The 26181-nt window shown below is 39.1% G+C and overlaps 1 protein-coding gene across 6 annotated transcripts in view; it reads right to left on the bottom strand.

Moving 5' to 3' along the window:
• Nucleotides 1-26181, bottom strand: part of MTHFD1L (methylenetetrahydrofolate dehydrogenase (NADP+ dependent) 1 like) — a 247896-nt gene that overhangs the window by 48830 nt on the left and 172885 nt on the right. For all 6 annotated transcript variants that reach the window (XM_073337644.2, XM_073337645.2, XM_073337646.2 and 3 more), the window contains 2 exons: nucleotides 15744-15851; nucleotides 13155-13307 (listed from right to left, as the gene is read on the bottom strand). In XM_073337644.2, the coding sequence (XP_073193745.1) occupies nucleotides 13155-13307; nucleotides 15744-15851 (261 nt within the window). The remainder of the gene's footprint in view (nucleotides 1-13154; nucleotides 13308-15743; nucleotides 15852-26181) is intronic.

The following is a 26181-nucleotide window of genomic DNA, read 5'->3' as shown; positions in this document are numbered from 1 at the left end:
GGTGAACAAGGATGCTGTGGCCTGGAGACCCAGTCTAAAAGTGGGGTGAATTGCAGAACTCTATTTTGAGAGAAGTGCAAGCTCTCGGTCTGTCACTTGCAGGGGTGCCCACTGAGAGACAGAGAGAGGTAAAAGGTACAGCTAATTCTGAACTGTAACACATTTAAAAAAAAAGACTTAGTGAAGAATGCTAAATTCTTTTAGTAATCTGAAAGGTTTAAGAGGACACTTAAGTGTTTAAGTAATTTCAAGAGAACTGAATTGCTTCTTAAACAGCTCCCAGAGTCCTGACTCTTTGCTGATTGCTAGCGGTTAGTCAATAAAATATCACAGCATGGTTCTTTTATATTGGAATTGGAAAAGATTCAGAAAAGGGCAACAAAAATGATTAGGGGTATAGAATGGCTTCCGTATGAGAAGAGATTAATAAGACTGGGACTTTTCAGCTTGGAAAAGAGGCGACTAATGGGGGAATATGATAGAGGTCTATAAAATCATGAGTGGTATAGAGAAAAAAAATAAGGAAGTCGTCATACAAGAACAAGGGACCACCAAATGAAATTAATAGGTAGCAGGTTTAAAACAAACACAAGGAAGTATTTTTGTTCATGCAATGCACTGTCAACCTCTGGAACTCCTTGCCAGAGGGTATTGTGAAGGCCAATACTATAATGAGGTTCAAAAGGGAGCTAGATAGATTCATGAAAGATTCATCAATGTCTATTAACCAGGATGGGCAGGAATAATGTCCCTCATCTCTGTTTGTCAGAAGTTGGGATTGGATGACAAGGCATGGATCACTTGACGATAACCTGTCTGTTCTTTCCCTTTGGGACACGTGCCATTGGCCACTGTCACAGGACAGGATACTTGGCTTGATGGACCTTTGGTCTGACCCAGTATGGCCATTCTTATGATATACCCTACATGGCACTGGATGCATACAGAGACAATAGTTATTAAGTATTGTAAGGTGCCCATCACATTTGTTAAAGTTACCAAATATCCTTATAGGCTGGGAAGCACATACTCTGCATTAACTAGATCGGTTTCCTTTAAGTGACCTAAGATGGTATCACAGTGCAGTGGATTAAATTTCAATCAAGAAACTGCCATTACTAGAATGCCTAAATAAAGAGATGGACCTTACCACCACTAGCCATGGCAAGGCTAGGGTTCAAACATATTTTTGCTGGGTACTGAATTCCAGAGGTAAGGGGTCAGTACTATTAATACCTTATTTCTCCATCCCCTCAAGATTTTGCCCTAGGGTTTCTAACAAACATTCCCTCTGAGCATAGCTGGCAAAGCGAAGCACAGAAAGGAAGAAGGTATCCAACACAACTTGGACAAAAAGCTTTCATGACAATGCAAATCCTTTATTCGGTGTGTATTTTAATTTTACATCCCAATTCATAAAATATAAAAAACTTATATTTAAATTGTTTAAATTGAATTCAATTTTTAAAAATATCAAGTCTGGGCCCATAGCTTGTGTGTCAAGTTTTATCTGGAAGCAAAATTTAATGATGAAATAATAAAGAAAATAAAACCCAATGTTCCTGAAGGAAAATAATGCATATAGTTCTTTAACTATATGGGTGATAACAAGATGCTATAATACATGCTTCTCCACCACAAATATCACTGTACAAGTTTATTTTCTTTGGCGATACTACTAGCCATGCACCATATGTTAGTGTTGGAGGGCAAAGGTAAGGAGAGATAAAGACAATTTTTTGCCTTATCTACCAATTCCTCTTCTCAGGAACATTCACTGTTTTTTACAGCTGGGTTAGATTCCTCTCTCCTGGGACCACAGAGGCAGCTAGTGCTATTAATTGCAGGGAGGGCCCTGCTTCTTAGGAGCCCAGCACTAGCTTTTATCAGAAAGATTTTTTTTCCAGACTTCTAAGGCTAACCATAACAACATTAAAGAAGCATTTAACCACATTTTAATGTAGTAATGCAGAACAGGCATTTAAACTGGACGAAAGGGTTAATGTTGGCATGTAGATTAACATATCTCTGTCCCAAGAAAAGAAGAGGGTCAGGAGAGGGAATGTGTCAGATTGGCAGATAGGTTTGTCTTGGAGAAGAGTATTTGGGAGCACAAGAATTGCCAATTTGGGTCAGACGACTGGTCCATCTAATCCATTATTCTGCCTCCGTTGGTGGCCCATACCAGAGGCTTCAGTGCAAGATATAAGAAACCCTGTGGTGATAATTTATGGAACAGTCCTCCCATTGGGAAAATTTCTCTCTCATCCTGGGCAGTAAGCAGTTGGCTTATGCCTCAAGAATAAGAATATAATGTTTTATAATTTCTTGAAACTATTTTTAAAGAGGTTTTGCCACTAAGGTTTTTCCTGTTTTGGGGAAGGGATCATCAGCAAGAGTAGACAGGAAAGACAAATTGGAGATAAGACAGAAAAGGACATTCTATACTCTATGACATGTTAAGGAAGTGAGTACCTCAAATGTGTCTGCAGATGCCTTTGGATCAATTTTAGAGTGCTTTGTGAAGTTAATCTGGTGCCATATATTGTTGTTCTTCTGGATTTATATGCCTCTGATGCAGTTTCTGATCTATCTTTATGGAACTTCTCTCCCTTGAAGTAGGTTTGAAATTTAGGTATGAGGCTGATATCCTTAAATGTTTGGTCATTTCAAAGCAATTCTTTTGTACATATCAGATAACTAGGATATAGTGGGCCAGAATTTGTCCTATGATTTTGAGTAAAGATTAAATGAATGGGGGTGGGGGGCAAATTTCTGGGAGGGCAAATTTTTCTAGTGTTCTAAATTCCATTTTATCCTCACGAAATGAAAGACAGGGCACTTCAATGGAGAGGATTCACAAGTTTGGTATTTCAAATTCTTACAACTAAAAGTCTCATACAGGTAGTCTATCAAGTGATTAAAGAATGATTTTGTAGGTCAAGAGACTGGAGTTTTGTTCCTGGCTCTGTCACTGACTTGTAAAAGGCCTTCCTTAAGCTCTGTCTCACTTTCCTAATTTATAAAATGGGGACAACACTTTGCCTCATTTGTGAAATACTAAGATCCTAAACTGAAGTGCACAGGATGTAACTATAAAGGTATTATAGTTATAAAACCAGAGTAGCACGAAAATTACAGGAGATCAGTTTCTGGTGTCTCTATATGCTTTGCACACTTAATAAGACAACATGCTTCATTTTTCAATTAAAAAGATTAAAATAATTTGCCAAATGCACATTCCTTTCCCATAAAACCTCTAATAGAGGCATATGTTTACTATGTACAGCGTAACCTGTTTTTAACCTCACATCTTCTTTCAAAGATTAAGCACAAAATAGTTTTACAACAGGAAATGAGAGTTCATTTCCTGTTTTAACAAGGATAATCCCTTGACCAATAGGCACAAATATTCAGTCCTCTTTATTGTCAATTAGTGCATTATTCATCATATATTACAGAGTTTAATGAAGGAAAGCAAGTTGCTGGGAACATTATTAAGTTCAAAATGCCTTTCACCTTATTTATCTGGACTCAATAAAACAGTTCAGTTACAGACTAGCAGCCTCCACCTAGATTCCTGCTAGAGGCCCTTAAATCACTCAAACTTGAAATGACATATTTCCAAACTCATACATATATACACTACATATTTTCCATATTCATATATAGATAGGATGAATTTGAATAATTTGACACAAACTCCACTCTTAATTTCTGGCTGCCCACAAGGGACATATCAGATATTTCTCTCTCCAAATCATATAACTAACAACCATCTGATAAATGGTTTATAGAAAACAAAGAATGATCAGCAAAATAAAAATCCCAAGAGATGCTCTTCCAATAAACTTGACACACTATTTGTACATTCAATTCTATCTGCCTTCTACAAAGGTAGCACATTCGACATACATAATCACACAGCTTTTAATATTACAATTTCAAGAGAATTTGTAAATTAATTGTTTGAAAATATAGGGCCTAATCTGAAGTGCACTGGAGTCAATGGGAGTCTTTCTAGAGATCTGAATGGGTATCGAATCAGGCCTTTGTTTTCCCCCAAACCATATATGAACTCAAACACACAGAAAGGGTACGCAGTGCCACAGTGGCTGTTGACCAATGGCAGTCTTCTTATAATGTTGAGCAGTATTGGATCAGTCAGCAGATTGCCAGCTATAAAAATGCAGTGGCAGAGCAGCCTCTTCCTGCTCTGCCTTCAGCACCAGTGAACACATGCCATACATACACTGTGGGTAAACTGCTCAAAACCCTAACTTCCCATTGCTGGGTTGCAATTCAGTACATGCAGAGTTTCCCCCTTCATGTTATGTTAGTTGCAAATAAAGCTGAAGCCAAAATCTACTGTTTGTTTCTGTCCCAAATGGCACCCCCCATGTGCAGCTGTGTTATTTTCTTGCAAGTCTTTTAAGATATCTGAAAACAAGCTACTAAGCATGATCTAAAGAGTTCCTACATCCACAGAAGATCCTCATCTCTTTTCTCCTTTTATAACTGCTGAAAAGACAACCTTCTCTCCTGCACCGACGTTATCATCAATACTTCATCAGACAGATAAATTAAATGTTCAGAAAAAGCAGCCAAGATGGTGGACCTCATTACAACATGATTGTCACACATTATGGTTAAAGTATAACTGATTTTGTAGCCAAGATTTTGAAGCACGGACTTTAACTGTCCCCATACTGTACCAAAACCATGGCTGTAATGATAGTATAATGAGTTCCTCTACTACAGCTTTATTTGTAGTACAGTAACTCCTCACTTAAAGTTGTCCCGGTTAACATTGTTTCATTATTAGGTTGGTGATCTATTAGAGAACATACTCCTTTAAAGTTGTGCAATGTTCCATTATAAGGTTACTTGGCTCGCCCTGCTCCGCCCTTCCACCCAGCGATCCTGCTGGGGAGCGGTGTCAGGGGCTTGTCCCACTCCACCTACTCAGCATTCCCGCTGGGGAGTGGGAAAGCCCCCATCCCCGCTCCCTGGCAGGAGCACCGGGCTGGTGGAATGGGGCAAGCCCCCACACCTCGACCCCACTCCTCGGCTGGAAATTTGTGCACAATGGGGCAAGCCCCCACATCCTGATCCCGCTCCCTGACTGGAACGTCCGGCAGGTGGAGTGGGCCAAGCCTCTGTGCCCCAACCCTGCTCAGCCCCTGCCTCAACCAAGCTTCACAATCATCATTGGTGAATACAGTATTAAATTGTTTAAAATTATTTAAAACTTGTACTGTATATGTATATAATGACTTTTGTCTGGAAAAAAAATTTCCTTGGAACCTAATCCCACTATTTACATTAATTCTTATGGAGAAATTGGATTCGCTTAACAGTGTTTTGCTTAAAGTAGCATTTTTCATGAACATAACTACATTACTGTTTAATATAACAGCACTTGACCCGGCCACATTGCCCAGACAAATCACACTAGAATTCAGGTTGTCCGCAATACAATTTTAACCACATTTCAGCACAGTTCACCTCAGCTGAGAACTCTGGATACACAGGAACAAAGTGAAAATGACTATTAATAAAATCAGACTAACTTCATTGTACAACTTGAGCAAAGTGCTAGAAATCCAAAAAAGCCTCCTGCATACATGGTGAAAAATAAACTAGATAGTTAAAATTCTTTCAGTATAAATAATGGTGACTTAGATTAACAACACAATTGCTTATAACTATGTAATTTCATATAATACATGTTTAATCTGGGGTGGAGAAAGGGAGATTTTAAAATTCAGTGTCAGAGGTGGATTAAGTTAAGCGTCCTAGTTATTGACGAAGGTGAAATATAAGACCCTTTCCTATAAACATGTACCTAATTTAAAAAAAATCCATTTAAATGATTTTTTTTAAAGTGACAATTGTAGACACGTTTATTTATTAAAAAGAAAAGGAGTACTAGTGGCACCTTAGAGACTAACCAATTTATTTGAACATAAGCTTTCGTGAGCTGCAGCTCACTTCATTGTATGCAATAAATTGTTTTATTTATTAAAATATTATGTAGATTTAAGAACCTGCATATCATCTTTTAACTTCATGTTAGAGCTGCATATTGAAAATCCTTGAAAAAAAAAGACTTATGAAACCTCACAGAGTACACTTGTGATTTTTCAACGCAAGGTATCCTTTGAAGTGTTTAGAGATATGTATAAATACTGTCATATTACAATAATTCTCTTTAATGGGGGTCGTGCCCATGGAATATATATGGCTAAGGATAGTTCTGCATATACAAAGCAAGAGTAATTCCTTGGTAGAAGCACTTTGAGTGTGACAGCTCTTGGGCACACTGAACTGGGCAAATCCAGGCTCTTTGCTCCAAAGGATTAAATAATCCATCAAGATAAAGGCTTTTTGTTTTTTTGCTATGCTAGGATCTATTGTCTAATTTTACAAATTGAACTATTTCCACCTCCTGCCCAGAAACAGTTCTGCAAAGCAGTGACGCAGGTGACTAATCGATCTGCAGAAGTGATGCCCTGGTCTATGCAAATGTTATTTCTCAACAAGAAATTTCTTAGCCGTTTCAGGTTATAATGCACTCTGCTAAACTCTCAGATGTTGGACCTTGATCAATCTAAAAGCAATTCAGAATGGTGCAGAGGAAATTCAGTATGTTGTAATTTGTTTTATTGGTGTCCTGCAGCTGGGTTTAGGCTTGATTTAGAATAAAGTTCCCAATTTGTCAGCATAAGGTGGTGGGTTAGCAGTACGTCTAGCATTAATATCTTCTAAACATGACTGTCAACAGAAAACTAAATATGTACTATTTATGGAGAATGAAAATACCTTAAGTACGTGTCAAGAAATGGTATGTGCCAGGTGATTTTTCTTCTCCCTGTTTTCCAGGAAGATGTATTTTCTATCGTACTATCTCACTGATTTAAATAAGCATTTGTGCAACGACATAACCAGATATAAATGTGTGTGACAGAGAGACATGATTATCTTGTGCCTTTGCTCTACTCTTCCAATGCTTCAGGCAAACAGCAGTTAATGTTAGACTTCATGAAGAAGTCTGAGTTGGCTGTCCTATTAAATACATGGCCCTCTCTCTTTTATTTAATTGTTAAATGTCTTAGATTCTTGTGAAGTTTCCGAGCAGCTTTCTCTCAAACCAACTTTACCTTTTGTTTTTTCCCATCTATTTCATATGCTCATTCAAAGAATTCCCTAATAATCAGCAGTGCCGTCTCCACTTCACTGAAAGTACTCTAATCAACTGGTCTCATGACCTCTTCATGGCCAAGTCTCAGGGCCTGTACTCCATTCTCATTATTCTTTCTCTCTCTGTTGCCTATGACACTGTTGAACTCGTGTTGGTCCCAGGATATTAGAGAGACAAGGTGGGCGAGGTAATATCTTTTACAAGAGCAACTTCTGTTTTACCTCACCCACATTGTTTCTACGGCATTGTTGGTTATAATTCTTGTCAAACTTAACATGATTTACACTGAGCTTATCTTTCCTTCCAAACCATCCCCGCTCCCATTCTCTGTCGTTGTTGACAATACCCCATCCTCTCTCCAGACTCATAACCTGGTGTTCATTCTTGACTCTTACCTCTCCCTTGCCCCACACATTTAGGCTGAGTCCAAATGCTGCCATTTCTCTCTCTGTAACATATCTAGAGTCTGACCTTTTCTTTCTTTCCAGTCAGCTAAAACTTTCATTCAGATCCTATCATCTCCTGTCTTCTCCTCTCTGTCCTACCCTAAATACACACATCACTCCTTCAATTGATTCAAAATGCAGCTGCTGAGATAGTTATGACCACATAAAAGCCCCTCTTTCAATCCTTATTTTCCTCTGCATCAAACTTTCATTTCAAAGTTGCATTTCAAACTTCTTGTCCTCACCTTTAAGACTCTTCACCACTCGATCTACACTAATCTGCTCATCTTTTATCACATTAACTGCCATAATTTGATCAGCGTTTTCAACCTTCTCCTGTACACATCTATATGCTGTCCCTTATACATGGAATATCCTCCCTGAATTAATCCATATGGCCAGTTCCCTCTCCACCTTCAAATTCCTCCCCAAGACCTATTTCTACTGTGATGTCTACCGGGAAGCAGCCAAACCAATGAGGCTAGCTGGTGTGGTGGTTGGAGACAGCTCATTTCATTAAAACTTTTCAATGTGAAACCATTATGTTATGCAATAGCTAACCTGTGTAACCAGATGATCTTGTCCTCTTCCCCAACTCTCACTTCTATTTATTTATCACATCTCATTTCAAACTAGATTGAAAGCTGTATAAGCAGGGATCATTTCTGCATCCGTGTTTGCGCAGCACAGTGAGGCTTTTTAGTGCTACCACAATACAGACAGCAGCATAATACTTACAGGACAAGATGCACAACTGGCAGATCAAGTGGTGCACTCTTCAGCCCGTTATACTTTAGCCTACAGTCTTCCTGGGCACTGTTTCTTTGTGAGCATGCTAAAGATTGTACTTAAAAGCTCTTAACTTAGATAGTTTGCAAGCTAGCTATAAATCTCACCACCATACACATTTTAAAAGGATAACTCCTCCACACCACAGGATGGCTGGCCGTTTAGGAGGAAATTGGGCCCTGACCCACTTGTGACTAATCAGCTGCCTCCCAGCTGGAGTGGGTGATCGTCAAACTATCACCTGATCCCTGGCCTCACAGCTTCAGCTGGTAGGCAGCTGATTAGTCATAGGTGGGGCTGGGCCCAACTCCCCTTAAAGGGTCAGCCACACTAAACATATTTATGTTATTTGCCACAAAAATAAGATGCCAATAAATTGTAAATGCACTAGTGGTGTGAAAAATTCCTCTTCTCACAGAGCACTCAAACAGTTTAGACCATTAAGAGGCCTACTCTTAATACCATCTAAGGAATTATTTTAGCATGGCAGACATTGTGGGCCACACCTGAAAATTAAAGAGGGCTTTGTAATTCTTATAGCTAGTGTCAAATCAGACAAGGAGATGGGCTGTCCCAAGAATCACTGCTAGCAGAGTGAGAGTGTATCATTTCACAATTCATCACACAGGATCTGGAGGTGTTTTTTGTGTGAGGGGGAGGAATAACATTCTGTGACAGGCTGACCTTTCCTCCAGATAGGTCAGTATGCAGCATCTGTGACACTGTAGGGCTTGTCTGGTGCAGAAGGCTGTGCATATTTTTAGTTGGATCTTGCCTTAAAAATAACATTAACCTGTATTTAAAAATCTTTATTTAAAATGTGACTTGGGGTATAAATATTTCAAGTTCACAGTGATGTTATCAGAGATGAATCACGGCAAAAGTTGGAGTTGTACTATGCCATTAATTGTGAGGTAATTCAAAGTCAAATAAGTTTTCTCTCTCATCCCTTAAAGAAGACACTTTTTTGCATGATTGAAAATACTGTTTCTTAACTGAACCAGACTGCAATAAAAGAAGCTTGCATACTTGTGCAGTATATGGAACAGAGCAACAACAACAAAAGTGGCTTAACTGAAAAGTGAGAAAGTACAAAACTGCAGTGGCTATCTGAGGGTGGGTAGAATCACATTACAAAATCGAGTAATTCTCCACCCAAGCACTACTAGTGAAGGACTTCACTGGTTTCCTAAACATACTCCAACAGCCTTCCTGCCTCCACTTTGTAAAGCCAAGCAATGATGTCAACAGTCCACCTGTGAGAGTGATGCAGCCCCTAGGTCAGGGTCACAGGGAACTGTGATAAAAGCCATGCAATGTTAATTACATACACCTCTTGTTTTACTGCTGATTTCCTCTGATAAGGCTCAGTTCATTTTTCCTGGAAAGACTTCCATGCTGAAAGGGAAACCGAGCCAACCATAACACAAAGCTAACACTGCTTACAGAATGTGAAGACAACATACCATGTTTGTGTTACACAAGAAGCTATATGTCCCATTTCAATGCTAGGTTAAATATGAATTGCATTAATTTACACATTCTAGTAATACAAGATTAAATCACATGTTTGTTATTGCAAATAATTATTGCTGAAAGAGAATTTATTACCTATTTTCTTGAAAATACTCTTTCAGGTTAAGTTTGTTCTTATAAAAGAGAGCTCTGAGCCATGCCAATTAAAGCAGAGTTATAATAAGCTGTTTTCTGTACTAAAGCAATTAACAAAAACAACTGAACAGCTCTTCCATGTTGAAGTGAAGGGAATACCTACAGGTGAAAACCATACTTTAAAACTACAGTGTGATGTCCGACACTTAATTAGTATTCAGAATTATCATTGCAGTTTCAATGAATGTGCTGTGCTATATCATGTACTGTGGAATTAAGAGACTTCTGAACACCTTAAGGGTCTCTGCAAATTAAATATTAGGATTCTTGTCCTTTCCCTAACTGAACCAACAACCAACAAAATAATTTTTAAAACACTGCGTTTCTTCTTCATAATCTAATCCAACCTGATCTTAAAATGGGATGTTTACCCACATGCTATCTATTTTAAGGATAGTACCATAGTATCGGATCACTTGTTACTTTGATGATCAAGGTAAAAACCTCCAGCATTCATCCCCTTCTAATTTTTTTTTGGCTAACCAAATATTTTCAGGTGGCTTCCTTACATATTTAGACTAAGTGGCTATGGAATATTGAGCTGTGCAAGAAAGAGTAATGCCTGCAAATCCTAGGGCTCAATGAAACATGCAAATTTGCTGACAGCATAGCACTTCCAGAGCATGGAACATCTGGACAGGGGTGAAAAAGAAAAATGCACAGAACTATCACTACAGTTTGTTTAATGACAATCATAACCTTTAATTCTGTAATGTGAATGATAACTCTATATGAGTGATCCTTCTAGAAATCTGATTACAGAGCTCCAAAATGCTACTAAAACCAGGAACTTCATAACAGGATCTGTATTTTGAAATATACATTTATTTTCATTTAATTACATTTAGTTTGCATATGACTACAAAAGTTTTAAGGAGCTTATTTAATAGGTTTCCTTTACTTTTTATATAAAGTAGAAATAAATAAATTAAGAGCCACAGAAGAAATCTTATTTGGACTCCTTAGTGGTCAGTGGATTATAATGTCTTGCTTAACAAGTTCACAAGTGTCAACAAATCTTTAAAGAGGGGCTGTTATGATTACCTTATGTAAGCAATATTAGAAAAACTAGTTAAAAGTATAGTCTATCTCAAAACAATCAAACAACAACAAGAAAAGAGAAAATTGAAGAATTAATATGACTCTTGCATATAATCATATGATCATTCTGCTTATATGTTACATCCAGTGTCTGTCTATTTAGATTGTAACTCTTTGGACACTTACTCTATGTGTGTACAATAGGGGTCTTTAGGCCCTGTTAGAATAAAAATACATAATAATTAAAAGTACATACAGACACACTGTAGGTTACACATTAAATTGTCCATTCAGTTCTTGATATGAAAAAGATCTGCATGAGAGCACTACATCTCTCATTAAAGACAGAGTGCCTGGCTCACATGTGCCTTTCAAAGTCTGTCCAGTCGGAAATTACATATGCAAAACCTGCTCCATGACCACCCAAATTTTGGTTCCAGCCTTGAAACTGCCATAACTGCCCCAGATGGGCAAACACTATAAAAGGCACACTTGAGCCCTTATTCTGGCCACCACTGACCCCTGGACAACCCTCCCCATGCACATTACTCCAATTAGGCCTAACAGTAATCTGCACAAAACATAGATTTATGCCAAGTCATGGCTAGTATGCACTAAAACATGCATACCAGGCCTCACTACTAAGCCCAACCCCAGCACTTCCTTCTCTGGCAACCTAAAGAGTAACATTTCCATGAATTTGAAGGAGCACCAGACAGTATCTGACTTTCATTTCCCTGCCTGGCCCTATGTATGTGTGCAATCCAAGCTGAAATTTGGCAGTAAGAAAATAACTTTTAATTATTTCATTCTACTGTCAGTAATTAGAGTTTAGTCTTCTTCATCAAAGTATCAGACATTATGAGTGTCATTTACTAACTGTACATGGAAGGGTCCAACCATACGATTGACAGCACTTTTAGAAAATCCTAGTAGCCACTGTGCCGCACTTGTGGTGAATGCACTTACCCTGGTCATGTACATAGAAAGCATATCCCCACGGCCAATGAGTCCTAATGACCCAGTTCCCTGAACTCCAGGACCTCTCCTTCTCAGGAACGACTTCCTTCCTTGCTTCCAACATTTGAATGTTTCAGAGGGAATTTAAAAAAATAAGTTAGATGCTCTCAGCCATTCCCCAGTGTGCTGCCATGTAAGGAAATCATGCTGCGTTCTGGGAAGATGAGATAACGCCAGGCGAGTGTTCTCCGGAAACGCAGTAGTGCCTGTGTCCCTTCTCTAGCACCATTCCATGATTCAGCTACATGACTAGTAATAGCTCATGCCATGTGATGTCAGAAGCTGTTCACAACAGAATTTATGGGGCTGGCGATAAAGGCAGCAGCTTCTACGAATCACAACAGTACACCAAATGAAGAAGTGGAACATTACATATTATACGCCTTGTACTCTAAGCTGTTACTTTTAAGGGATGGGTAGGAAGAAAATGTTTCTATAATGAACAGAGTTACAAAGTTATTCCTAAAAATGCAATGATGGGTTCTTATTAGTATCTTATACTTTATGCAAACATAGTAGAATAGCTGATACTGGCAGATATATTTAAAAATACACATGCAAAGCCTTCAGTACATCCATCCAAATCCAGCAGGCTGTGGATACAGGCTGAAATTTTCAAGAAACTAAGGAAGTCAGGCTTGTAAATCTCATTTTCTGTGTAATTTGGGTGCCTAATTCCCTTAAACTCACTTAAAATGTCCAAAACACCAACACAAGAGCTACTTTTTCAAATTAAATGTGAAACTCCAGTTGAGGAATTACATTAGCCCATCTTGTCCTACTGGCCTGGAGCCAAAAGACACAGGAGAATAAAATGATTTTTAAAACATGAACTCTCTGGGATCACTTATATAACAAATGAAAACTCACCTAACTACATATAGTCTGTTGCTCTGAATAGCAAAAGAGAATGTGCTTTCATGACAAATTGTGTTATGAAGAGAGAGAAAAGATACATTTCAAGTCTAATATTTGTCACTCACCGTTCCTACTAATGGGTAGATGAACCCAGCTCCGATGCTGGCCCGCACATCACTAATAGGCAGAATGAAGCCAGTTGGAACACCTTTCCTCTCAGGCTGGTGGGAGAGGGACAGGTGAGTTTTTGCCATACAAATTGGAAGATTTCCAAAACCCTGACAGAAGACAAAGAAGGAAGAAATATTATTTGTAAGGTTATTCACAGATTAAAAGAGTCACAGATTGCAAGGCAAGAAGGGACCACTGTGATCATCTAGTCTGCCCTCCTGTCTAACTCAGGCCACAGAACTTCCCCAAAATAATTCCTGTTTGAACCAGATCTATCTTTCCTATCTTTTAGGAAAACATCTAATTCTGATTTTTAAAGTTGCAAATGAAGTCCCTAACCTGCAACATCTTACCTGTTACACATCTTCTTAATCATCTGTTTTAAGATTAAATAAAGGCACACAGTTTTCAAACATGTAGACACACTCACGATATTTAAAAGAGATGCTTGATAGAGAAAAGGCTTCCTTTCACCAGAATGACTAAAAAGCCGTGGTACAAATAGCACCTATGATATGCAATCTAGGAGTAACTGATCCCTTAGCAGGAAAGCGATTGCGATTAACCACACGGAAGAAAGTTTGTACAAATGAAATTTATCTTGAAAAAAACATTATTGATACATGTGCTGTGGCTTATACACCAGCTTGAAAAATCAACAAACAAATGTTGAGTGTATCAGATAAGAAAAAAGTTGAATTTGTTATATTCTGTCAAATATAAAATCAAACCTGTCCAATTTTTGGCCCAATTTTGCACTTTGTGTAGATATTTACACTTGTGCAAAGTGAGTCTTAAGGAAATGTCTACATGGTGACGGCAAAGCATAACAGAGGGCTGTGATTTGTAAAGTATTCTGACATATAGTACCTATCTTTAAAATGGGAAACAAGGAAGACCTGGGGAATTACAGACCAGTACTCTAATTTCAATACGTGAAAAGATACTGGAGCAAATTATTAAAGAATCAATTTGTAAGCATCTGGAGGATAATACGGTTATAAGGAAAAGTTAGCATGGATTTGTCAAGAACAAATCATCCCAAACCAACTTCATCTCCTTCTTTGAAAAGATTACCGACCTAGCGAATAAGGGGAAAGACTAGACCTTGATTTTAGTAAGGATTTTCACACAGTTCCGCAAGACATTCTCATAAGTAAACTAGGGAAATGTGCTCTAGATGAAATTACTATAAGATGGGTGTACAACTGGTTTAAAGACTGTACTAAAAGAGTAGTTAATCAAAGGTTTTCTATCAAACTGGGAGGACATATCTAGTTGGGTCCTATGGGGGTCAGTCCTAGATCCAGTACTATTGAACTATTCAGTACTATTTTCATTAATGACTTGGATAACGGAATAGAGAGTATGCTTATAAAATTTTCAGATGACACCAAGTTGGGAGGGATTGCAAGCACTTTGGAAGACAGGTTTAAAATTCAAAATGACTGTGACAAATTGCAGAATTGGTATGAATTCAAGAGATAAACTTCAATAAAGACAAATGCAAAATACTTCATTTAGGGAAGGGAAAATCTAACGTACAACTACAAAATGGGGAATAACTGTTTAGGCGGTAGTACTGTTGAAAAGGATCTGGGGGAGATAGTGGACCACAAACTGAATGAGAGTCATCAATATGATACAGCTGCAAAAAAGGCTAGTATGATTCCAAGATGTATTAACAGGAATGTTGTATGTAAGATGCAGGAGGTAACTGTCCCACTCTACTCGGCACTGGTGAGGCCCCAGCTGGAGTACTGTGTCCATTCTGGGCATCACAATTTAGGAAGGATGTGGACAAATTGTGAAGAGTCCAGGAGGGCAGCAACAAAAATGGTAAAAGGTTTAAAAAACCTGACCTATTAGGAAAAACAGGAAAATACTTAGTCTTGAGAAAAGAAGACCAAGGGGAAACCTGATAACATTGTTCCAATAATGTAAGGGCTGTTCTAAAGAGGATGGTGATCAATTGTTCTCCATGTCCACTACAGATAGGACAAGAAGTAATGCGCTTAATCTGCAGTATGGGAGATATAGGTTAGATATTAGGGAAAAAAATTCTAACTTTCAGGGTAGTTAAGATCTGGAACATGCTTCCAAGGGAGGTCATGGAGTTCCTATCATAGGAAGCATTTAAAAACGAGTTGACAAACACCTCTTGAGGATGGTCTAGGTTTACTTGATCCTGCCGCAGCGCAGGTCTGGACTTGATGACTTTTGGAGGTCCCTTCCAGCCCCACATTTCTATGATTCTATGTTGTGCTCTATCTTCCCCTTGTAGACCCTGATGGTTCGCAGGTACTTAGTTCATGTTAACACACAGTCCTCTTTGAAACAATTAACGTCAATTACATTAGTGGACTTTACAAATCACAACCCTTTAATGCACTTTGCCATGTAGACAAGCCCTAAAATGGTCCATACTGATGTGATAATATTTTACAATCATTTTGTACTCCATTTGCACAAGTATAAGCTGCAAGGCTGTGGAGAATCAAGTCCAGTGTGTTCCTGATTGTATGCTTTGATGTCACTTTTACCTGTTTGCTGTAACGACTGATTTGAGATTGAGCTTCAGGAGACAATTCTATATCCTCAGCTCCATAAACCTTCTGAGCAATGATTCTTATTTTTTCAATAATAGGAAGCTGTAGAAACAAAGAAGAGCACAAAAATATTAATAGAGGTCATTGAGGGACTAAGATACTCTGTACTGAGGGTTTGTCCAAGTCTCTCAGTCAGATTCAGTCCAGAGGTAGGCAGGTTTCCTCTGGGCCTTTGTTATAGAAAAAGCATTATATTGGAGGAGTACATGGGGTGGAAAATGGTTTTGTGGGGATGGAAGCTATAGATGGTTTGTGCAGCCCCCAAACCAGGCAGTAATAGCCAGGCACAGGGCACAGCCAGAATGGCTGGGGGGATGCACTGATTCCCCTTCCCTCTGGCAGAAATCCAAAAATAGTGGGGATTGCAACATCATCTGCCCTTCCTCAGAAGGCATCTTGGGGTGCAAGGGATTTTCATAAACAAAAAAGTATAAATTTACTTTTCATTTGCAGGCCTACAAGAAAGGAGGACATTCTTGGCTTAGTTTTAAGCAGCAGCAATTGACATAGGACATGAGCCAAAAAGCTGCAGTGGGTAACAGTGATCACTACCAGGGTTGACTCTGTGTGTGTGTGTGTGGGGAAGGAGTGGGAGAGGAAACAATTGCACCAGGGCCCCAAGCTCAGGGGGCCTCCAAAATGTCTGTGTAAAAGTTAAATTGTAGAGGTCAGGGCCCCAGAAAACAATGTACTGAGGCCCTCAAATTTCTCTCAACAGACCTGATCACTACACAGTTGTGTTTGCTATGATGATTAACAAAAACTACAGTTAATGTGACAGGGTATCGAGTGGTAGTGAATGCCTGCTCCTCAGGAGTAAAAGAAACTTTATAGCAGGGTACCATATATGGGTCAATATTGCATTGACCAAAATTCTTCCTCATTCTCTCCTTCCCTGCTCTCCCCCCCGACTCTGTAAGCACCTATATTGTAAAGCACTTTGAGATCTTTGGAGGAAAGATGTTATAGAAGTACAAAGCATTCTAGAGTTATATTTTAAAATCATGTATAACTTGATAAGTTGTCCAATTTTAAAAGTTTTACCATTAGGATTCCAGACCTCTTTTAAAGTAAGTACATTAGGAGATGAAAACAGTACTTCAAAAAACTGTAAAGAAAGACCTGATAATCTCTCATTTCCCCTGAGCTTTTAAAGCAGAAATATTTATTTTGACACTCAGAGTCAAGAAACTGGTTCGTGAATATTACACACAGAGCATGTGTGCACCAACTTTTGTTTATAAGAGTTCCACAGTATCCCTTTAAAGATATCCTTATTACACAGAGCTATATCAACTGAACACAAGTGTTTGTGTCAGCCAGACTCTTTTTGTTGCCCCTATTACTTCTGATTTTATGATTTATTTTTGAAAGAGAAAATTCCAAAGCAGACCGACTGCACATTAATGAGATCTCCAGTACTAGAGGCATAGCAAGAACAAAAAGCTGGCTTGCCACCCATTAGAATAAACTAAATCACAATACAAATAAGGCTTCTAAGTCTTGTCCCAAACCCTTCCTCCACAAAAGTCTGGTAAAATGGGGTCTAATGAAAACTATGCCCCTGGCTATCTTTTGAACATGAGGACTGCATGGCTACTGCCATTTAACTGCATGGGATTATGTAACATTCTTGACTCTAGGCTTTCTAACAGATTCCAACCCATGCAATAAAATCTAATGAAGGTCGGAGATAATGGATCATAAATATCCTGGATGCAATTCCTGGCAACACTAAACTGAGTGGAATACTTCAGCTGGCATAGATAGCCATCATGAGACTAAACCTCTCCCATGACCATTATTATGATACTTTCATGTCAGCTGCAGTTGTAAATACAGAGGAAAAAATGCAAAACATCTCTGTTAACTTGTCTTTTGGGTGCTGCCTGAATGCAGCCAAGTACTCAAAGCCACAGCACAAGAAAACATTCCACTGTCTACTGTCAATAAGCTGACTGGCAGAGAACAGAAAGCCTCCTGTTGCCTCTTTGTCTGGTTTTTAACTTCTTTTTTTTTTTTTAAGAAGCAGAATGTGTTAAAGTCGCAATGAAGTGTTCAAAAGGCAGAGCTGTTCATTTAGAGTCAAACTGTATTTGCTTCACAATACTGCAGACTATTTTTCCAGAAACAGGCCACTCCAAGACAATTCTTGTACTTATTCCTCCGGTGGCCGTATTTATAATTTCCAAACCAAGGGCCCATTCCTGCCAGGTGCTGGCTACCACCAGCTCTGATTACTTGAATCAGGATAGAGGGTGTCCTGCTGCTCCCAGAAGTTGCTCAAAAACTTGCAGGATTGAGTTCAAGCCTATCAATGGAGTTGTATGAGAGTACCAGTATATGGTACTGCTTTACAAGAATTTAGAATACTTCTCAAACTCCTATTTAAACTACATTTGGGTAATGATAATGCCCCAAAATTTTTGAATGTTTGGCCAGGCAGAAACATGACTTTGTAAGAGTATGTGCGAATGCAGTTTTCAAAGGTGGAGGAGGCAGTCACAAGAGTAGGACGCGTACGCACCAATGGGGAGGCTAGTGGCTAAAGCCTTGCATATATGCCTGAGCCTATTTTCAGAATTGCATGGAACTTAGGTCAAACTGGATGTGCACCAGCTAAGTATTGTCTTGGCAGGAGCAAGCCAGGAGCTCTCTAATCCAAGGGTTCTCAACTTCTCTCTTTCTGAGGCCCCCACAACATGCTATAAAAACTCCACAGCCCACCTGTGCCACAATAACTGTCTTTCTGCTTATAAACGCTAGGGCCAGTGTTAAGGGGTAGCAAGCAGGGCAATTGCCTGGGGTCTCAGGCCACCGGGGCTCCCATGAAGCTACATTGCTCAGGGTTTGGCTTCAGTTGCAGGTGGCAGGGCTCTGGGCCTGGGCTTGGGCTTCAACTCTATGCAGCTGGGCTTCGGCTTTCTGCGCTGGGCCTCAGCGAGTCTAATGGTAGCCCTGCTTGGTGGCCCTCCAGACACCTGCTCACGACCCTTCAGGGGGCCTTGGACCCCTGGTTGAGAATCACTGCTCTAATCAGCCCTGAGCTTGCTCTCACACACACTTCGCTTGAGTTTGAGGGGCACTGTACTGTGTGCGGGATTCCCCTGTTTATCTGAAACTAACCTTTTCAAAAGGTATTATATTTTTTAGAGTCCATGGCTATCCCTATTTAATATCAGTTCAGAGTTTGGTACTAAAAGTTTTTCTCCATGACTCAGACTAAGTAAAACATCTAAACAATTCAATGTAATTTCATGAACTATCTTCTAAATAGAAACCACAAGGTACAGTATGTGATGCATACCCTCAATTCAATTAAAAAGAACAAAAAAAGGATTTATCAAGATCGAGGCTCTACTAATTGAAGTCAGTTTTTACCTATTTACCACAGCAGTGAGCAGGATGTCTACATAACATTTATGAACAATTCATGATTCTTCTTGTGTTTGCCTTTTAAGAAAGCTTATTGTCCCTACTTTCTCAATAAAGTTATCAAACGCTTTGCTACCAAAATCCTAATACGGTCATTGAGTAACATCTCCAACTACCAGGTCACTCAAAGAAACAAGAACAGCATAAACATCTTTTTCATAACAAAGGTTTTATGTTATGAATTTTACCAGTTAGAATTAACTAAAACTCCTCAAACAAAAATGTTAAAGTGTCTTGTTTCTATTCCATACTGAAATGATTCCACAAATCCAATGAGATAGAAATTTCTAAGTGGAGAGGACAAGTCAGAAGAATCTGTATTCATACAAATCCCAAGTTGCAAGAACACAAATATTCTAGTAATGTTGAAAAAGTGGCCACCACATCAGAGAAAGGATATTGAATGTGCATTGTTAAGAGAATTCTAAGAGACAAACAGTATCTTAAACAGCAATAATGTGCAATAATAGAGATGCCATGGCAATTCAATAGAAGTTGAGAGCATTAAGCATATTGCAGTATAGGAACCAATAACTTCAATGATGTTAACAACAACAACAACATTCTTAGGGCTAGATCCTGTAACTGATTGGCACAGGGATCCACATTTGCAGATCCAGTTGCAGGATCTGGCCCATACTTTGCACTTCTATGGTTCCCAATTTAGCAAAGCACGCTTAACTTTAAGTCAATGAGACTTAAGCATTTGCTGACTCAGGGCCACAGGGTAAAATTTTGAGAAGTGCCTAAATAACGTAGGCTTCTGAGCCCCATTTGCAAAAGGGATTTAGACCAGATTTTTAAACATATTTAGGTGCTTAAGATAGGTGCCTATTGGGATTCCAAAAGCACCGAGGTGCTTTACCCCATTGAAATTAGTAAGAATCTCACTAGGTGCCTATCTGCATCTTTAGACCTCTAGAAATTTGACAATTAGGAGCCTAAAAGACTTAATCACAATTAGAATTCGACTGCGACTGCTAAGTCACTTACTCTTTTTTTTTTTTTAAATAATGTTATCCGTAGTATCTTACATCGGATGTTGGCAACACATCTCACAAACAGCTTCACAATGCTCCTGCTATCTAGGTAAGTACTGTATTAACTCCATTTTACAAACAATTAAAAATGAAAATTAAAAAACAAAAACATCCCTCCTCCCTCCCCCCGCTTTATATAAGGTTGTGGATGTTTTTACATAAACTGAATAAATTTAAACAGCTGATAAAAAGACATTTCCAGCAACCACCTCATTAATTTTGGTAGTTTTGGTGCGTCTTTAAATGCAGTATAAATTAAAGATATTGGAGAACTAATTTCAGATAAGCTCCTTCTGCAAAATATAGCATGAAACAGTCAATGTATATTTATACTGAACATGACATGAAATGCAGTAGGGTCACATTACATGCATACCTGCTGGTGCCATTCTGGGGAAACAACAGACCCTCACAGCTTTGTTAGAAAGCATATATATTGCCGGAAAGTGACACATTTAGAGACACCTGCGGTACATGCTTCAACCCATAAGAATGCAGAATGTGGAAACAAATTAATTCAAACAGGAAGTCACAAACACCATGAATATGATTAACTCCTTAGCTCCAAGAGCTGGATATTACCTCCATCCTGCAGCACTTAATACAGTACAGCAAAATGCAACAAGTGCGATAGTGACAGTCATAAAAATATTAACTTCATTATTTTAATACAAAATAATTACACCGAGGAATCCACCTGAATAAAACTATATATGCAAGATATACAGTAGAACTGCAGAGTTACGAACACCAGAATTAAAAACTGACCAGTCAACCATTTGGAATCTAAGTATGCAATCAAGCAGCAGCAAAGACAAAAAAAGCAAATACACCATAGTACAGTGTTAAATGTAAACTACTAAAAAAAATACATGGAAAGTTTAAAAAAAGATTTGACAAGGTAAGGAAACTGTTTCTGTACTTGTTTAATTTAAATTAAGACGGTTAAATGCAACATTTTTCTTCTGCACAGTAAAGTTGCAAAGCTGTATTAAATCAATGTTCAGTTGTAAACTTTTGAAAGAACCACCATAACGTTTTGTCCAGAGTTATAAACTTCCATTCCCAAGGTGTTCATAACTCTGAGGTTCTACTGTAGATAATATATAATAATATAGAACATAATGTGTTACATAACAACATCTGAAGACGAGCTCTTTATAAGCTCAAAAGCTTGTCTCTGTCACCAACAGGAGTTGGTCCAATAAAATATATTACCTCACCCACCATGTATATCTAATATCCTGGGACTAACCGGACGATACAATACTGCAAACTATACATGCAAAGACAGTGGCAATAACAACAACAATAATCTAATTAATAAAGATTAGCTCTAAACTAGATTTCTGACTATTCTGACTCCTCAATACTTAGTCCAACTTTAATTATGACTTTGAATCTATCCCAGACATGGAGAGAGTCTATTTGAGATGTACAGTAATGGTAATAAAATATCTAGGGGCAAAATTCACCTATTTCCTGATAAAATCTTTAAGGGAGAGATTTTCAGAAGCTCTCAGAATAGGCCTAACTCTGTTCCCATTGAACTCCGTGGTAAAATTCCTGTGGACTTCAATGTGATCAGAGATAGATCAATGCTGAGCGCTGCTGAAAATCTCATCCATAAAGATCTGAGTTCACACACTGTTCCAATGCTTCCTCCATAGAATTCACTGCTGAACTGTGGGTGATTATTAGTAAGATAAAGTACATTTTGTTTAGGTATGATGATGCTGTTGTCTAAAACCACCTGGAGCTCTGACCTGAAAGATTCATATAAGAATATGTTGTCTGATTCTGAAGTTTTGGAATTTAATTTTTTTTACTTTAATGGATTTGCTTAAACTGTTTTATAAATTGGACATTTATATGCCAATATGCATACTTATGACAGCTAATTCCTGCACTGGTAGATATTTCTAAGACAGATTTCACAGGGAGACCAGTGTTTCTCAAATTGGAGGGCCTGACTCGAAAGGGAGTTGCAGGGGGGTCACAAGGTTATTTTAGGGGGGTAGCAGTACTTCTGCACTGATTTCAGAGCTGGGCAGCTGGAGAGCAGTGGCTGTTGGCTGGGCATCCAGCTCCTAAGACAGTACCCCACCAGCAGCAGCGCAGAAGTAAGGGTGGTAATACCATCCCATGCCCCTGTGCTGTACCCCTGTGCTGCTGCCTTCGGAGCTGGGTGGCCAGACAGTGGCGGCTGCTGACTGAGGACCCAGCTCTGCAGGCAGCAGTGCAGAAGGGTAGCAATACCATACCATGCCACTCTTCTCTCCTGCTGCTGGCGGTGGGTCTGCCTTCAGAGCTGGGTTCAGGCCTGTAGCCACCACTCTCCAGCTGCCCAGCTCTGAAGGCAGACCCACTGCCAGCAGCAGCACAGAAGGGTAGCAGTACCCCAACACCCCCCCACAATAACCTTGTGGCCCCCATCCCCCACAACTCCTTTTTGGGTCAGGCTCCCTACAATTACAATACCATGAAATTTCAGATTTAAATAGCTGAAATAATGAAATTTATGATTTTTAAAATCCTATGACCATAAAGATCACCAAAACTGACCATGAATTTGGTAGGGCCCTACTTATTACTTAATGTACTTAATTCCAACATTGTCAACACACTTTCTATTTAAAAATGTAATTTACAAAGACTCATTTATAATAGACTCTCATATCCCAGCCTTACTCACTGACTTTCCCCTTCCCCATTTGCTTTCTTACAATAGTAGATCACGGGCTATATTTTCCTGAGTTGTCTTCAGTGTGTTTCCTCTTTTCTTTCTCTCTCCATCTACCCCCCTCCCCTTCTGTTCTCTCTTTACATACATTTTTTCTGATTTTCTCTCTTCTTTATTCTTCTCACCAAAATCCCCCTCTCTCACACCTCTCAATAAAGTACTTGTATAATTTATCACATCAGTCTCACTAACCCACCTGCTCACCCAATCACTCCCATCCTCTCACATGTAATGCCTTGTCATTTTACCAGACACCAATAAGCCAGAGATTAAACCTACTATCCAAAGACCAATGTGAAGGAGGTGGGAGCGGGGAATGCGTTCCGGGACAACTCCAAGGTGAGACTCCAATTCCCTACCTTACCAGATGGGAAAGGTAAAGATGGTAAGCTAGGGTGTTGACTCTGCTCAGAATTCCCACTTTTGTATCAGATACTGGCTAATAGATTTGAGGCCCCTTCAACCTTCTCTGGCTGCTAGCAGAAGGAGCATTCTCTCACTTTCCCCATCCAACCCCAGAGAATGCTGCATGAGTGGATGTGGTCTGTTACTTTAGTTTTTAAATCCTCCTTCCCCGTGCCTTTCCCAAATGGCAGCAGAGTCAAATCTAACATTGTTCCGAATGGCTGGAGTGAAAAATTACAAGACTCTATTCTTCACTTTGGTGGAGCCTGGCAAAGCTATGAGCAGCAGCAGAAGCACAGGAGTCACTGGAATGAGATTTAAGAAAACAGCACTGCATGGATTCCTGCTTGCATTACGTTTGAAAGGCTCTCTTCACAATTATAAGGGATAGAGATTTCAGGTTATTTTATCTTTAAGAAAGTTTATATTTTGCAGAAACTGATGGCGTTTACCCATGGAAGCTTTCTAAACACCTGTGTTATGTATGTCCATGCTGCTGTGCCATCATTTCTTCTTTAAAAGTTTTACAATTTACATACTTTAAACATTTGTCTTAGTCCAGTTGTCCATTAGCAATATGTTGGCTGGTTTATTGTTCTTTGATGAGAAGAAACCCCTGGGTTTCTTATTTTATTATATGGCTTGCATTTTAAAAAAATTCTTAAAATAGCATAGAGCTTGGGATTGATGTTTTTTAACTTGTATATACACACTGAAAAGATAATAAATAATAATCTCTCGACTAAATGAAACCGTCTTTATACATCTCTCTCATTTTGCATCAGGAACACTGCCAAGCAAAAACACATGACAACAGTATTGCTGAAGGTGTTGTGGGGTGATAGAGTGCCATGCTAAAATAATAGCTGACTGCATAGCTAAGCTTTCATTTCTTTGAGTTTTCCTCTACACTTTAATAAATATGTTTTTTATTTCATCTGTATATTCTGGTTCCAGAAGTTCTGTGGTTGACCAGATGATTCCCAAGCCCATAGCACACCCTGTCTCTGCAGGCATAGGATAGATTTTTGTTTTTTAATTTGTGGAAAAGCTCATATCTAGTTGAGTTAAACAGTTCATGAAACAACACCTAAGCCTGTGGCCTTAGAGATTTATTTTCATCTCCCCAACATTCAAACCCCAGCTGTGTCTAAAAATTGCTTGACGAAAAGAATGGGAAAAATATTTAATAAAAACAAACATAAAACTGCCATGCTGTCAAGAGCCTACCCCCAAAAAAGCGAGAGAGGGATGGGAACAAAGAATTTCCAACCTCAGAACTTTTGATTCAGTGCAAAACACATCCAGATTCTGCTTGAAGCAAGCTCTCTTGGGGGAGAAAGGGGTTTATACAGCAGTGTGGAAATTGGCTTTTTTTTTATATATATATATATATATATATATATATATATATATATACACACACACACACACTGTGGCTATGCTGATAGATGGTTCTTTGATCAAATGGGTGGAAGAGAAAGCAGGGTGGCCTGAGTTTCAAAGTGAGTGAAAAATGGTCACAAGTCATGGGTTGGGAGGTGTTCCAGCAAAGGGACAAATTGAGTATTATTATTTATTTCTATTGTAGTAGCATCTGAAGACCCCATGCAGGATTTGGTACCTCACTTGATGGTATAAAACACCACCCTAAGGATATTCCCTGCTCCATAGAGCTCATAGTCTAGGATTTAGACAAAAGGCAACAAGAGAACAGACAGACAAATGGGATGACACGGTGACCTTAGAATGTGATGGTTTTGGTAGCGGGGCTGTCACTGAAGATAAGTGCTCATTCCTCTCCCAACTTGCCTCAGCCATCCTCTTCCCTTATCTTTTCGGAATAAAAAAACAGAACTATCTTACACTAAAGGAAAGCATAAGGAGTATTTAATTCTGTGCCCCCTTTACTGTTTATCCCTAGTTCCAGCTCCTTTAATATACTTTCAAACCAGGAGCCCATAAACCTAGCTCCTTTTAATAACAATTGTATTTTCTCCCCTGCTGAAATCTTACTGCTTTTCCTGCCTTCCTCTTTATGCTGTTCTTATTTTTCCAGGTCAGTGGTTTTTAATCTTTTTTCATTTGTGGACCTTTAAAAAATTTCAAATGGCAGTGCAGACTCCTTTGTAAATCTTAGACATACTATGCAGACCCTCAGGAGTTTGTGGACCCCAGGTGGAAAATCACTGTTCTCTGGTAATGATAACCTTTTGTGGAACCCCTTAGACAGTCTGCAGACCCCCAGGGGACCATGGACCACAGTCTGAAAACCACTGTTCTAGGCTTTTGCCCTCCCTTCCATTCCCTCTCCTACCCACTTTCAATTTACAGGCTCTTTTCTCCCCCCTCCTCTGTTGCTCCAACTCATTCTTATTCTCTACCCCTTTTCTGACTATGAGATGTAGACAGAAGATGAGCCAAACAATGCAGAGCTGCTCCTGCCTGCAGTTTTTGCACTGTCTGATGCTTTACTGAGCTCCTGCTTTGTGGCAGCACCAGATCTCTTCCACTTGAAATTGAGATCAGCAGAACTGGTGCCAACGTGTGCGCTGAACGACCACAGGAGCATAAAAGAGCTAGAACATTTTCTATATGGCACTGTCACCCTTAGAGAGAAGAAAGAAAAACACCATTGCTGAAGTTGCTAATGGCTTTGAATACTCACTAAAAATGGTTGCCCCTCTAGTTTGATTTTCCACAAAATGGCCCTGATTGTGATGATGCTGTCCTGTGCCCTGAAAACTGG

The sequence above is a fragment of the Lepidochelys kempii genome, chromosome 3 (assembly GCF_965140285.1).
Source record: "Lepidochelys kempii isolate rLepKem1 chromosome 3, rLepKem1.hap1, whole genome shotgun sequence".
Taxonomy (NCBI): domain Eukaryota; kingdom Metazoa; phylum Chordata; order Testudines; family Cheloniidae; genus Lepidochelys; species Lepidochelys kempii.
Note: the sequence above shows the minus strand (reverse complement) of the source record. Positions and strands in the feature narration are given on the sequence as shown.